At 38.6% G+C, this 14,787-nt stretch overlaps 1 protein-coding gene across 6 annotated transcripts in view; it reads left to right on the top strand.

The window, feature by feature from the left end:
* LOC119028594 (discs large homolog 1-like protein) overlaps positions 1 to 14,787 on the top strand; it is a 122,027-nt gene that overhangs the window by 98,996 nt on the left and 8,244 nt on the right. For 5 of the 6 annotated variants that reach the window (XM_037114770.1, XM_037114771.1, XM_037114773.1 and 2 more), the window contains 5 exons: positions 1,741 to 1,855; positions 9,252 to 9,434; positions 11,327 to 11,390; positions 13,641 to 13,656; positions 14,695 to 14,736. In XM_037114770.1, the coding sequence (XP_036970665.1) occupies positions 1,741 to 1,855; positions 9,252 to 9,434; positions 11,327 to 11,390; positions 13,641 to 13,656; positions 14,695 to 14,736 (420 nt within the window). The remainder of the gene's footprint in view (positions 1 to 1,740; positions 1,856 to 9,251; positions 9,435 to 11,326; positions 11,391 to 13,640; positions 13,657 to 14,694; positions 14,737 to 14,787) is intronic. The other variant, XM_037114772.1, reaches the window with a different exon arrangement.

Below are 14,787 nucleotides of genomic sequence, written 5' to 3' on the forward strand. Positions count from 1 at the left end.
ACCAGGGCTTTTTCAGGCTTATTGCCAGCGGCGTTGTCTTCGGAGTGAACAGAGGTTTCTGGGAAGCTGTGTGGTGTTAGGAAGACTAGAGGACAGTCAGGAAGGATTTATTACACACATATCTGCTGTTTGTTCTGCCATGCTGAATGAAAGGTTACACATTTTATGCTCATCTTAAGACAGCAGTCCGCTGGTTAAAAGTATGTCCTTTTACTCGCTCTGCCTTTTCTACAATATAATCCTTAAATACACATTAAAGAACATGTGATGTCTTTAGTTTTTCCACTTTGTGCATTTCTATAACTAATGTAAATTTATAATTAAAGAGGCATAGTGGCATTTTTATGTCCACTTGAAAAGAGATGGGTCAGAAATGTAAGAGTTGTTTGCACCATGTAGCAGGAGAATGCTGAAGCACAGGGCTTCTCTGCTGAGTGTTTGAGTGAATCAGTGCACTTTGCATTGATTGGCCAACCGGTTGCTCTCACACAATTTACTACTTGTCATTCAAGTGAGATGGGATATAGTTGTTCCTGGCAATTAAATGAAAGTGCTGTTGTGTTAGAATCTGCCCTGGTTTCAGAAAATGCATCCACATGTGTGTGTTCTGTGTGTGTGTTTGTGTTCCAGATATCTGAATGTATTTTCACTTTTGTGTTTCCAGCCAATAACTCCATGAAAACGCTGCACCGATAACGCCGCGTCACACCACTGTGAGCCGTCTGAACGTCACATTGTGAACTCGGTGTGCATGCTTTAATGCGACGCGTTTGTTCAATGCACACTCGCCTGCTTTCTAACACAACATGTAGATAGCTGAGAGTCACATGTAAGGCTACCATGTGTGACGGCTGTAGTCTGAGACTGACATGGGTTTTTTTAGGATTATGGTTCTTGTCACACCTTCAAAGTGTTTTTATTGGGGTTTAGATGTAAGTTTTATGTGTGTTTTATGTCGCAAATAAAGAGAGATTTACTAAGACAAACCAGGCAGATTAGAAAATAAAGATTCCGTCTGTGCCTGTTTTCTCTGGATGGTAAATAGTGAGATTAAATAAGCTGTTTTTCCTTTCGTAAATCAGCCACAAGAAGCTATTATAATAATTGGAATAAATCCATCCTCCATTTTTTGCTATATATTTTGATAAATGACTCTCATTGGGTTTTTATCTTGGACCCCTGCTGCGTGTTATAGTGTGTATTTGTCCGTCAGGTGTGTGTTGGTGTGGGTGTTGGCCCCAGGAGCCTCTGCCTACTTTGATGTGGTTTCTGAGTTCCCTTTTTGTTTCCAAGTATCTTCATTAAGAGACACAAAACAAACAATATGCATCTCGTTTTTGTGGGGCTAGTGGGTGTTTCCCATCCCTTACAGACAACATATGCAAATATGTGGAGGATTTTCTGTTGGTGCACATATTGATTTAAAACACTGAAGTAAAGGAAAAAAAATAGAAGCATAATAGGTCTCCTTTAAGTTTGCTTTGGCTATTTAAACGTGTTTTGGTTTACAGTATTTTAGCCAATATAATCTCACTGAAGTGTAAGAAGTACTTTTCACTATGTTTAGACCTCATGTGTTGTGGTTTCCAAGCCATTGAGCAAAGATGATTGAAGCATAATGGCTTGTAAATGGTGCTTATATTAGAAATGTCAATGGTTTGTTTAAGCTTCATTTTTAAGACCTGTCATCCAAAGTCCGCTTGGTCATAACAATGTTTGTGTTTGTGTGTCTGTGTGTAGAGTACAGTCGTTTCGAGGCGAAGATCCATGACCTGAGGGAACAGATGATGACCAGCAGTGTCAGTTCCAGCTCCACATCACTCCGCTCCACACAGAAGCGCACACTTTACGTCAGGTAACACACACACACACACACACACACACACACACACACACACACACACACACACACATAGAGGTGACTGATTGTTCAGTGTCCTTCAGTGTGACACAACTATTATAAGGTCTTATCTCAGCTGTCGGGTCTACGTTTTGTGTGTGTGTGAGATACTGAAAGGGAGGTAAACACATCGAAAATCACAATTAGATTGTCTGGGGAATACTCGCCAGCACACAAACACATCCATCGCCTGCCAGCTCTCCCAATTTTTTTGCGCGTGTTCCTGTGTCCTTGTGTCATTCTTGTCCTCGGCTGTCCTGGCTGTTTAGTCTACTCTGAATCACCCCGTCTATCCTCAGTGTATCCTGCAGAGCCCAGAAGCAGCGTGAGTCGTAAACCACCCACACTTTTAAGACCCTTGCATCACAAGAATCACAGCATTTGAAGTATTGATTAAACACTAGGTCACTGGGTCTAGATAAGTCAAATTGGAGCTCCTGGGTGATCAATACAATGGAGACCAAAGGCAGGTTAAACAGCTCTAATAGTCACACTAATGATTAAATCTGCTGGTTAGGCTTCGAGGAGACAAGGAAACATTTTCTGTTGTATCAGTTTAGCTACAACTGAAAAAGATTTTGAAAGATGTTAAGAAAGAGCAAAGATAAGAGTGAAATTTAGATTTAAAAGCAAAATGCCTCACAATTAAATCTGTGCGTCTAAATTTAAGATCCCACTAACACTAAATATAGTTTATTTTCATTGTTTAGTTGATAGAATGTCGCAGAAAGTCTCATCATAATATTCTAGAGCCCAGAAGGACGTCTTCAAATTGCGTCTTCAGTCCAACCAACAGTTCAAAATCCAGAGACTCTTCATTTACTGTCATAAATGACAAAAAAATCCTGAAATCTTACAAGCTGAAACCTGCAAATATTTGATATTGACACTGAATTATCAAAGTAGCTGAAAATGTTTTTGCTTTCTATCGACTAATTAATCAACTTATCATTGCAACTCCAAGCAGGAGTAGAGTTTCACTGCTCTGGTTCTTCTGTAAACTCAAATGAACACCTTTTCAGAAGAGACCAGGCTCAGGACTATAACACAGAGTTTGTGAAGGAGTAAGAGGCTCAAAAGAAGTTTAACAACAATTATATATATTATATTGTAAATGTCTTTGTATTACCTTTGTTAATATTAAGCAATATATTTGTGAAGAAGAATTGACGGACTCTTGTGCTGATCACAGGACACTGTTGTTCATTGTTTTATTTTGTTTCCAAAAAATACTTAAAAAGAAATAAAATTCTAATAAAGCAAAGCCCAAACGAACTACACCTGACAAGTTCTGTGCATGAAAAGAGCAGTAAACCAACATCAGATCTCTGCTATCCGAGATGTAGATCTTTAGGACAGACTGTCTAATGACGCAATAAAGTTGCATCACATCGTATCGCATGGTATCGTATAGCGTAGCAGCTGACTGAGAGTCACCTTGAACTACACACACTCTCTCACACTCTGACTCACACTCAGGGCAGGACTGAGGTCGGGGTCTGTACAGAAGCTAGAGGGCAATGATCACATTCGACCCTCTGCAGTCCAACATTTTTCAGAGATGTTTATCTGACACACTGGCAGGCTTATTTATCTTGAATGACTGAGAAACCATCTGATTGACTGACTATCTTAAATCTGTCAATGCCAGTGCACCTACAGTGCTATGTAAAAACCTCAAACAACCTACTTGGCAAGCCCACCACTCAAACAAACAAGTCCCTTTGGGAATTGTAGTTTTAATAGAAAAATATGAGGAAACATGACATTGCAGCTGCTTGCCGTCACCCTTGTTAAATTTTTAAGTAGTCACCCGTAGGCGCGATTATCATTAGCATAAATTAAGTGTGCACACCCACTGTTTTTATTTGGGTTTTGTCTCAGAGTGAGGAGAGATGGTCTGTCCACTGCTCATCTGATTCAATCAGAAGACGCCTTGATTAGGATGCATAGACATTAACACGTTAAATGATTTCCTGAAAAACAATTAAAGATGCATTTGAGTGAAATTATGCAATAATGAACTTGAAGCTTTTTTTATCTAGTAATAAGTGATGCAATTTTCTCTAAAAATAGGACGATTATAGGAAGAGTTTTTGAATTTAATTCACCAAATATCAAATTTGTTTTGGTGCATAGTAATAGTAATATGCAGAACAGTTAGGGGCCATTCAAGTAGAATAAGGCATTGAGGAAAAAAAAATGCCAGTTTTCCCATTCACTGGAATGAGGGTATTGTGTGTAGGATACAGTGGTGCAGGAGTGTAACAAAATATTTCATTTGCATTCAGTCAATATAGTCTTCTGCATCAAATTAAAACCCACCTGGATGATGTGCCTCCCATCCTGGTCATTTACTATCATTTTTAATCTGCTGAAATGGACAAACAATCACTTGTATGACCAGCAAAGCACCATAGCAACATCTCCCTTATTGTTTAATCGCAGTTGACAAATGGCTTTTGGTGGAAACAGATGCGATCGAATGAGAAATGGGTAAAATATCCAATTCGATCTGAATACAGACATGTGGTTGCATAACCAGTGTCACATAAAATAAAGAGCAGTGACTGTCTTTATAAAACTGGTGTAACAGTAACATGTAAGCAGGTGCTCTTTGGATCCAAAGGTTAGGCTTATGTGCTCCTTTGTCATCAGTAGTCAATTACAAAAACTACAAAGGCACACTGCTTTGCGAATATTTAGAATCCTTCAATAAATGACCTTGGCGAGTTTCAACTCACAGTCTTCATTAGTGCATAGGCCTTATTGATCACAAAGCACACAAGTTTTTTGGCTTCAAATAAGAGTCAGCTCCTGATAGAGTCTCAACAAGCTCATTAAGCTTTAAATCATCAGAGTGCTGGAAGGTTCCTATGCTTCAATAAATCCTGATCAAACAAATAATGAAAATGATAAAATTCTAGAGCTCTCTGTGGTTGTCTGGCACAGTTGTGCTTTTAGTTACATGCTAATATCAATGCACGAACAGTCCTAACATCCTGATGTTAAGAGGGCATGTTTACTATGTTTTCTTAGTTTAACAGCCAGCATTTCCTGATCAGCCTCAAACACAGGTTTCTTCAGGTCCACAGACACACACTATTAAGTACTGGACCCACTGAATTAATATTTTGATGATTCATTTGTTCTGTTCATGACTGTATAATTGCAGATATGATGAGGAAAAAATGCTTGCCTCAGATAATTACCACGACACCCTGTTAAGTTAATCACTGTACAGGCTGAATTTAAACGACATCCTTCCTTCAAGTCTTGTCAAAATCTGGCCATGATTATTTCAAGGTTATATAGAATAATGTAGTAACCCCCCAGCAGCCCAGATCATAAATCACTGTCATACAGGAATGCCCATAAACGACCAATTAGCTTCAAGTATTAAAAAGGAGCCCTCAGACTGGCTGCAGTGAGGTTGGTGGTGCATGAGAAATTGGGGGTGTCTAATACTCTGTGCTGCTGTACATGTTCATGAATGTACACACAGTATTCACTGTGTGTGTGTGTGTGTGTGTGTGTGTGTGTGTGTGTGTGTGTGTGTGTGTGTGTGTGTGTGAGAGAGAGAGAGAGAGAGACAGAGAGAGAGTTTGAAGTGTATATGACGGGTGTAACACAGACTAACCTTTCCTCAGAGGAAATGTCACTGAAGCAAGGTGACATGTGTGACCATCCTTTGTGTGTGTGTGTGTGTGTGTGTGTGTGTGTGTGTGTGTGTGTGTGTGTGTGTGTGTGTGTGTGTGTGTGTGTGTGTGTGTGTCTGTCCTCCCCCTTCTTATTTTACAGCATGTCCTATTTTAAACACACTGGACAGCTTGGTAACTGTGTATTCACTGCATAAAGATCCACGTGAAAAGGCAGAGATATCTAAAGTAATGACAAGATGAGACATGATGAAGTCCCATCCCCATTCAGGCAGTCGACCATAGTTTCTCAATGAATATATATTTTAAACGTCAAATTGTTTCATTTTTATTCAATTTAATTACCAGGAATCCTTTGCTATATTTGAACAGGGGGAGGAGGCATAATTCTTGGACCCTGCTAGCCGACTTAAAGTCAACAGCATGGATGCTTTAATTTGAGTTTAAGGTTTGGGTCTGCCTGGGTGTTTAAATAAATGATACCAGCTTCTGCTGTACTTATCTCTGCTGCAAAAAATCATTTTAAGTGAACAAAATGCCCAGGGACATGTGCTTCTCCTAACTGAATATTGTGGTTTTAATTATCTATGTTTATGAAGGCTTTTAAGATTCTGGTCTGACTTTTATTCTGAGAAAATGTTCAATGTTATGTTTTATCAAATTTACAGCATAGTTCGTACAATATACAGAAAAAAATGGTACCACCATGTTCTAGTGAATTTCTCTTTATTTTCACCTCTAAATAAAGTGCCTGTAAGCAGTAATGTTAGATGAGTATTCAGTGAAAAATTAAACTGCACTGCAATTTGGACAATAGGTTGCTGTCTGTGCAAAAAAAAATAGCACTAACACAGTATTTAGGGTTTCAAATTTTCACAGCACAAGCAGGAAAAGATTAAATAATGACCAGGTTTTTCTGTTACACTCTACCGACCGCTCTGTGTTTCTTCACTTGAGTAATTACATTTCAGAGGTTCCCACAAAGGAATTAAAACCACTGAGTGCTGCTAATTGATATAGATTTACATTTACACATGGCCTTAATAATTCATTGTAACCTGCAAGCTGGGAAATTAATTTAGGAGGTAACTTAAAAAATATTGTTGCTCTTTTTTGTTCCTCCAGTGAAAATGAAGGTATTAATACACTTACATCTGACAGCTGCCCTATATACATACTGTATGTGTTTGTGGTCAATGTTGTGGAAAGCAGAGTAAATATGTGTTGTTAAAAGTCACCCATACAAGTAGTACATGAGTAAGAGTCTTAAAGTATCTGGCACTAAATGTTCTTAAGTATCAAAAGTACAATATCAATAAATTATACATATATTTTAACATGCATGTAGATGCTGTGTACTCAGCAGATTACACACCTGGACAATTATTGCATTATTACTATTACTACTATTACTGCATTTCTCTGATAATCAGAGTGTTTAGTCTTTTGTTTGGTTTTTTCTTCATGTTACAATAAAATTAAACAATTTGAGTAATTTGAAAAATACTTGGTAACCAAAGAGGTGCTTATGCAATTAGAGCAGAGGATAAAAGGTTTTAAATTTGTATGTGTTGTCAGTCAGGTAATAAAATATATATTCGGATACAGTTTGTTAGTTAATAGTTGCAGTAGAGAGTCAAGATCAGCCCCTGTTGTTTTCCAGCTGCTTGAATAGTGAAATGACCAGTAACGACCCCGCCTGCGTTTAAGAGGGCTGTCCACAGTGGAAACACAAAGCAGATCTGTCACTTGGGTACTGTTAATAAAGGTTACTTAAAGGGTTCACAGGTCACTACACAGAAAGCACTGTGGTGAAAATGCAGCTTATGTATATTGAGGTCAAGGTTAGATTGCAGTACAGTTTAGCTGCTGGCTGTGCAACCACAGCACTAATATAGTGTTTACTATTACACATTTCAACACACGTGTGTTTCCACATGTTAACAGATGCTCTGGAATCAGGACTGTGTAAAAGACTGCACTGTAGTAATTACTGTATTTATTCACTTGAGTAATTCCGAGGTTCCCACATAGGAATTCAACTGAACGTAAGATTTGTAAGTTATTGATTATGAGTCACATTTACAAGTCTGTGCCCTAAATAATACTACAAACAATCCATCAGTGTAACCTGGTGGCTGCAAAATCATTTGACTCAAAATATTGCAGCTGTAATATTTTTTGTGACATTTTCGACAATGAGGTCGTAAACTTGTAATGTAAGCGTGATATGATATATTGCAGAAATGTCAATACGTAGTCTATGAGATGTACAAATGTGAATGTGAACAGCAATGTGTCCTGCCAACATTATATCCTGGTGACTGGGCTGTTCAGGGAAATATCAGAGGAAAAACAATACCCGTAAAATAAAGTTTGAAGTTTCATCTCATTTAATGATCATGGTTTTCTGATGTTGACCGTGTAGAAGTTAAACTGCAGCTGTTTACATAGTTTGACACAGCTGATCAGTGAAATCACAGGTGAACTGTTCACCCTCTAGTCATAGGACCATGTTTCCACGAGACTGTCAAGTCTGATGGAGAGTCTATTTTAGCAGCCAGCTAAATATACAGTATAATGTCCTGTGAGGAGATCTTTTTTATTTTTGCTCATCTTTAATCTAACATGAATAAAACATGCACTGGTGTTTTTTTTGTACTAATGTCAGACTCTCTGCGTCTACCTCTGTCTGATTTTCTCTCTCTTGGTTTCTCCTTCTCTGTCTACGTTCTGTTTTATTGATGAAGGCAGTGGGGACTTTAGGGGATGCCGGTTATTTCAGCTCTACTTCCTTTGCGCGTGCACACACACACACACACACACACACACACACACACACACACACACACACACACATTGCTGGCCTATTTTCCCAGGTCTTTTCCCTCTGGACAAGTTTGAGACTCTGTGGTCACAGAGACAGATAACCACTGAGATATAAAACACACACACACAACATACATAGTTACACACAAATACACACAAAAAGGCTGACATTCATGCAGACAGATGTGTACTATATGTGTAATAACACACGCAGAGACAGAGAGACACACACACACACACAAGCGGTCATCAGCTGTTCTGGCCACTGTTTTTTGCTTGGAATGAAGATTCAATTATTTTGACATTTCTGACTTTAAAATGTGTTTGACCGTTTCATACGTACCTTATGTATCGCATGCATTCAGAGTCAAAATCAGAATCTGGTTATTGTTTTCACATTCAGAGAATTTGCCTTGGTGTTTTGGTGCACAACAGTCACGATACACACAGCAAGAGGAAAAAAAAGTATTAAGTCAATAAGCATAACTATAGGAAAAGGACCTCCAATATTATCCCATCATATGCAGAAACTTAGAATCAGTGGTTGTGTTTCCATCAACTTATTTGTATGCACATTTTAAAGTCCTGATTTATGTAAATGTCAAAACTGGAGCTGGATCCACCTGGAGAATTGAGGCCACCCACTGCTTATCTCAATTAACTAACTCCTAATCGCATATTGCTGGTGGATGTGATAAAGCATTAATTAGCATTAGCCCCCATTCCCATAATTCCATTAAGATTAGTGATACACTTGGATCGAAACCTGGCTAATGCAGACTCCGTCTTGTCTCTTCAGGTTGAAGTTGTGTTTTTGAGTAAATGTGCGTAATAAGACTTTGTTTTTCTCTGTCTGCCTGCAGAGCGTTGTTCGACTACGACGGAAGTACGTCAGATCTGACCACGCCCAATCAGGCTCTGCCATTTCATTTTGGGGATATCCTCCATGTTAGCAGCGCTGGAGAAGAGGAGTGGTGGCCCGCCCGCCACCTCAGCCCCCCGCCTCCGGACTGCCCTGAAGTCGGAGTCATCCCCAGCCGCAGGAGGTCAGAGTTCAAAGAGCATTTTTACATTGTGGCTTTAGCCATTTAAACTATCTGAACACTTCCTCCAGCACTGCTCACAACAATGCAAAAACCATCATGTAGAATCTGCTGAATATAAACCAGCGGTGGAGACTGTGATGTTCCCACCTCTCGCCCCCCTCTCCCTGGAGAGGTGACAGACAGATGTTGATAGGTCTTTGAGGTGGGAGGAGGAGATACTTTATTTTAAGTCTTGTTACCTTCCATGACACTGAGAGAGGTGTCGAGGAGTGACGGAAGTGATGGAGTGGAAGGAAATAAAGTGCGGGCGTGTTGAAATGTGAAAGAGGGATCAGAAGCAACAGGGATGAGTGGGAGTGAGCGAATGGAACATGGAGGGATGGACGTGCAGACTGTCACAGGGCTTTGGATGGTGGGGTATTAATGGACTGAGGTGTGAGATCGAGGCAGGGTGAGAGAATCTGGGTGGTGCAGTCGGGGTAAGAGAATAACTGTGTTACAGTAAAATACTTTTTCCACTTCACCTCCTCCTCATCCTCATCCTCCTCTCCTCTGTCTCCTCCACCTCTCATGTCTTTTGCCCTTGTTCTTTCTTCTTCTCCTCTCTCTGCTGTCCTCTCCTCCTGCTCCCTTCCCTACTCTCTTCCTCTTTCTGCTTTACTTGCATCACCTTTTCCCCTCCTCGTACTTTCTTCCTTTTTTGCCTCCTCTCTGCTTATTCTCAAGTAAATGCTTTTGCTTTTTAATTAGATTCTTGACAATTCATTCTTCACAATGTTATTTTTACAATGGTATTCGTAAAAAATAACATTCTTACGATGTTATTTGGAGGAAAGGAAAGAGAGGAAAGGAAGGAGGGGACCGTGAAAACACAGATCGAGACAAAAGCAGCACAAATACAACTCATTCACCGACGCTGAATCATAAATACTCTTACATGATGTTCATGTTGTGTCTGAAAGCCTATCAGATCCAAGCTGCCATCAGGGATTGAAACTGAAGAATCACCTCCACTCAGACATTTTTCCTATAGCCATTATTGTATTTCAGTGGCCTTCAGTCCTGCTGCTCTGTTTTCATACATTTAGAGGCTAAAAAGCTGCATAATGTAAGACTTGATCCAAAAAACACATAAATTATAGAATGAGGCTTCAACAGCAAAAGTCATCCCCGAGTCGAGACAATGGAGATTCACCTTATTTGAAATTCTAGGGCTGAATATGATCGCCGGCAGGAAATGGCCCTGCACAGGAAGTGACACATCTAAATTTAAACCGAGCAGACAAAATTGTCTCCTTAGCAGGAGAGGAGAAATGTTCTACCTCATGGCTGAAATATTTTGGTCTGACTGTCGCCTCTTTACGTCGGAATCAGAGCTCATTCAGAGTATTTGACAATTCCAAGATATCTGATCTCTGCTGTCAAGCTTCATTATATCTGGATATTAAAAGCCATAAAATTAGATCAGCTCACCTCTTGCTCATATTCTAAAACCCTACAATTTAATTATTTGATGGACAAGACGGATCCAAAAATACCTCTACGATAGTAGGCTGTGAAATTACTTTATGAATAAAGGGACATTTCGTGATTTTTGCCTTTATTATGTGAAAGGATCTGACAGACAGACTGTGAGCATAAAGGAGTTTTACAGTGTCAGGTTGTGAAATGTTTTAAGATAATGATTCAGGAATAATAATTAGTAATATTATTTAGGATCTAAACATGCCAAATTTAGAAGTGCAAGAAATCTCTAAGTAAAAAAAGACCTGAGCATCCTTTTAAATTTTGTCTAAATACCGACACATAAACACAGATTCAAATCGAGGACGTAATGACGTAATGTCTCAACAATTCTCTCCATGTTTTTTGTTCTCTCTTTGGTATCACAGGGCAGAGAAGAAGGAAAGATCGAGGTTAAAGACGGTCAGAGTGACAAGGTCTCAGGACAGATCGGTGAGTAGCATCCAGATTACAAACCTTTCATTGAGGTTCTGGCCCTGATTTTTCATCTGTAACATTACAGCTAAAGATTGCTGCTGAAATGTAATGAAAGTATTGAACCATGTTGAGACAGCCAAGTGGTGAACACACTCTCCTGCAATAACCACAATGCACTGACTCACAACAGTGGAAAACATAAATACCATATGAAAGTCTCGATAACAGATTTCCTGCGAGCCTGCGAGACATAAGAGGTCTGACATTGTGTTGTTTGCAGAGGAAAGTTTTTTTCAGCTGTCAGCTCAGTTATGTATGATCATGCTGGTAATACAATCAGAATAGAAATGATAAATATCTTAAACCCTTCTGGCTATTTTGTTATGTTTTTTTATTTAGAGTAATGGGAGGAAACTGTCCAAAATATACATGTAGGTGTTTATTTTAGATCTCAGTTCGTATAAATTTCCATTAGTTAAAACTTTTACTGTGTTCCTCATTTTTTGTCAAACAAATGTGGAATTTTACAATTCAGTTTTCAAAGTGTCTTTCAAGTTTAACACCTGTCTATATCATGGTATCATGGTAGGGTTTTTCATTTATCATTCATAGCCTGATGCACATAAAGATATATCCTTCAGAACAGAGAATTTTGACCCTGGCTTCATTCAATGTTCAGATTTTGTTTTTCGATATGTATGTAAGTAGTACATGTTTCTTTAGATAATGCTTCATTTGCATACTTAAACAAAGTGAAAAGTGTTTAAATGTAAGTAATAAGATGGGGAAGTTTCATGGTGGTGGCTATTAGTTTAATGTTTTCATTCACCTGTTTATATGACAGCACAACAACTAAAGATATGGTAATATTGATAATAAATATGATGATAATGAGACAATAATAAAAATATTATTAATATTGATAATTATAATAATAATGTAACGGCATTATGAGAAAAGCACATGTATGATTTTTTTTGGTAACTGCAACAGTACTTGTAAATGGGTATATTTCATAAGCAGGTGAAACACAAAGACACAGAGACTAAACCAACAGTATTATACATATCAAAGTAGAAAGTAAAGGACACAAAAGAATAGATTTTACCTTGCAAAAAAAGTCAAAGTTAATTAAGAGCAATGGCAAACTTATGTGTTTAACACTTCTTTTTTTCAAAGTATTGAATGTTAAGTTAACTCTTGGTAGTTTGTTTCCGAAACACCAAGTTGTCAGCTAAACAGTTGTCAAATGACCTTTATTCTGTTCTGTTCTGTTCAGATAAATGAGCGAAATGGTATTATGATTACAGACAGAGATTAAAAGCCTCTTCAAAATATTGTTTTATTTTAGGGCGACCTAGAGTTAAAGGTACATTGATAATTGTTACTGCTGCAATGATGATTAGGTGGTTATTCCTCCTTTTTGTTGCATCAGTCAATTATTAGGATCTTCTTTGTCACAATTGATGTTGAAACAGAATATCTCACTAAGACATTCCCAGCTTTGCTTTGGTCCATAAAAAGCATTTAATTTTCTTAATTTTTAACGACCCCAGACCAACAGTCCCACTACAGAAACAGACTGTTTTGGGAACAAATTGACTTCAGTTGACAAAGAATTTCTACAAGTTGTCAAATTTTGTATTAACCTCCACGCAAACTGTTACTAGGAAAAAGTGTAGTCAGGGTAACTATTAACAAGGGACTAATTCAAAGTACACAATGCAGCTTTTAGTGACTTGTATTTGTAAAGGTTCAGTCTCAGTTCAGAGGCTCAGCGGCGACGTGTCTTTAATCACACTTCGCACACAGTGTGATGATGAGAGCTGACACACGAGTCTAACACGAGCTATTGATATCACTGTGTTGTTGGCTCGCTCTCTGTTTTCCTCACACCATGTGAATCAGCAAGTCTGCAATCAGCAACTCTGCACACTGACAAGCTGATAATTAAAAATGATCACACACACGCGCTCTTCTGTATCCCCTGGCTCCATGCTTTAAGAGAGACTGCAAATTAGTCCTGCTCACTCACACTGTGTGTGTGTGTGTGTGTGTGTGTGTGTGTGTGTGTGTGTGTGTGTGTGTGTGTGTGTAGAAGCTTTCAAATACTGATTTCAGTCAAGATACTGTTGTGATCATCTTCTGTTTGATGATTAATGCGCTCCTCTCACTCTCTCTCTCTCTCTCTGTCTCTCTCTCTCTCTCTCTCTCTCTCTGTCTCTCTCTCTCTCTCTTTCTCTCTCTCTCTCTCTCTCTCTGCAGGATCAGGATGATAAAGGTAGGTAATCTCTCCATCAGTGACACCTACTGGTCAGTATATGTAACTTCTTTCACATCCAGCCTTATCTCTAATAAACTCCTGCAAACACCTTCTCTTCCTCCTCCTCACTCCTGCTCTTGGAGGGAGGAGGAGGAAGAGGCTGCATAAACATAAAGGGTTAATGACCAGAAAAAAAAAAAATAGTATGCAAAAAATCAGTTCAGTGGTGGGAAGTTTTCAGATCTTAATACTAATTAAGTATTATCAGCAACATGTATTTAAAGTACCTGATAATTTTATACCTTCCATGTACTGTAGTGTGATTTAGCTGACTTTATAACAATGACTTAGTGACACACCCTTCCACTACTGAGAAAGTGAAGCTCATCATCTTATTTCAACGTCGCTCCATTCACAGTTAGCACATTCAGCCCTGTTTCCATGCTGGAAATACACGACAAGACATCACATTTTACCTGGAGATGAAAGTATTGAAATATAAACTTTACAGAAGCCGCTTTGTGATATATTATTAAACATGACTTTGCATTTAGACTTTATTTAATACAGTTCTTCCTTGTTCTGTATGAAGTATGAAGTAGTAGTATATGAAGTCTTTTGTGGCTCTGGAGGAGCATCTAAGACGCCTGCAAATACTGTACAAATACTTGTGGGTGAGTTTAAAAGAAGTGAGCATGTAGGAGGCAGGTGGGTCAATAAAAGACGCCATTAAGTTGCTTCCTCTTTGACCGTTCTGCCTTATAATCTGCCCCCGAGCTTTATGGAGGTTCCTCTTTAATTTTTTAAATGTCCTCTTTATGACACCAGAAAAAACTTCTTTCATTCTTTCTTTTTTAGAGGATTCATCGGGACTTTGTTGCACCTTTCCAAATATATTAAAGTTGAAATTGTTTCCTTTATTTCTTTCTTTTATAAATGAGTGTGTGTGAGTGCAATAGAAAGAATGCCGGTTTGTGTGTGTTTGTCTTTTTATGTGTTATTATATGTGTGTATGAGTGTGTGTGTTGCTGACTCTGACCTGTCTTGTCCTTCCAGAGCTGGTAACCTCTGGCACCAGCGATAGTGAGAGTTGTTCCTGTAAGTCTAGACCCTCCTCTTTCTTTCTTTCTTTCTTTCTTTCTTTCTTTC

The sequence above is a fragment of the Acanthopagrus latus genome, chromosome 11, assembly GCF_904848185.1.
Source record: "Acanthopagrus latus isolate v.2019 chromosome 11, fAcaLat1.1, whole genome shotgun sequence".
Classification (NCBI taxonomy): domain Eukaryota; kingdom Metazoa; phylum Chordata; class Actinopteri; order Spariformes; family Sparidae; genus Acanthopagrus; species Acanthopagrus latus.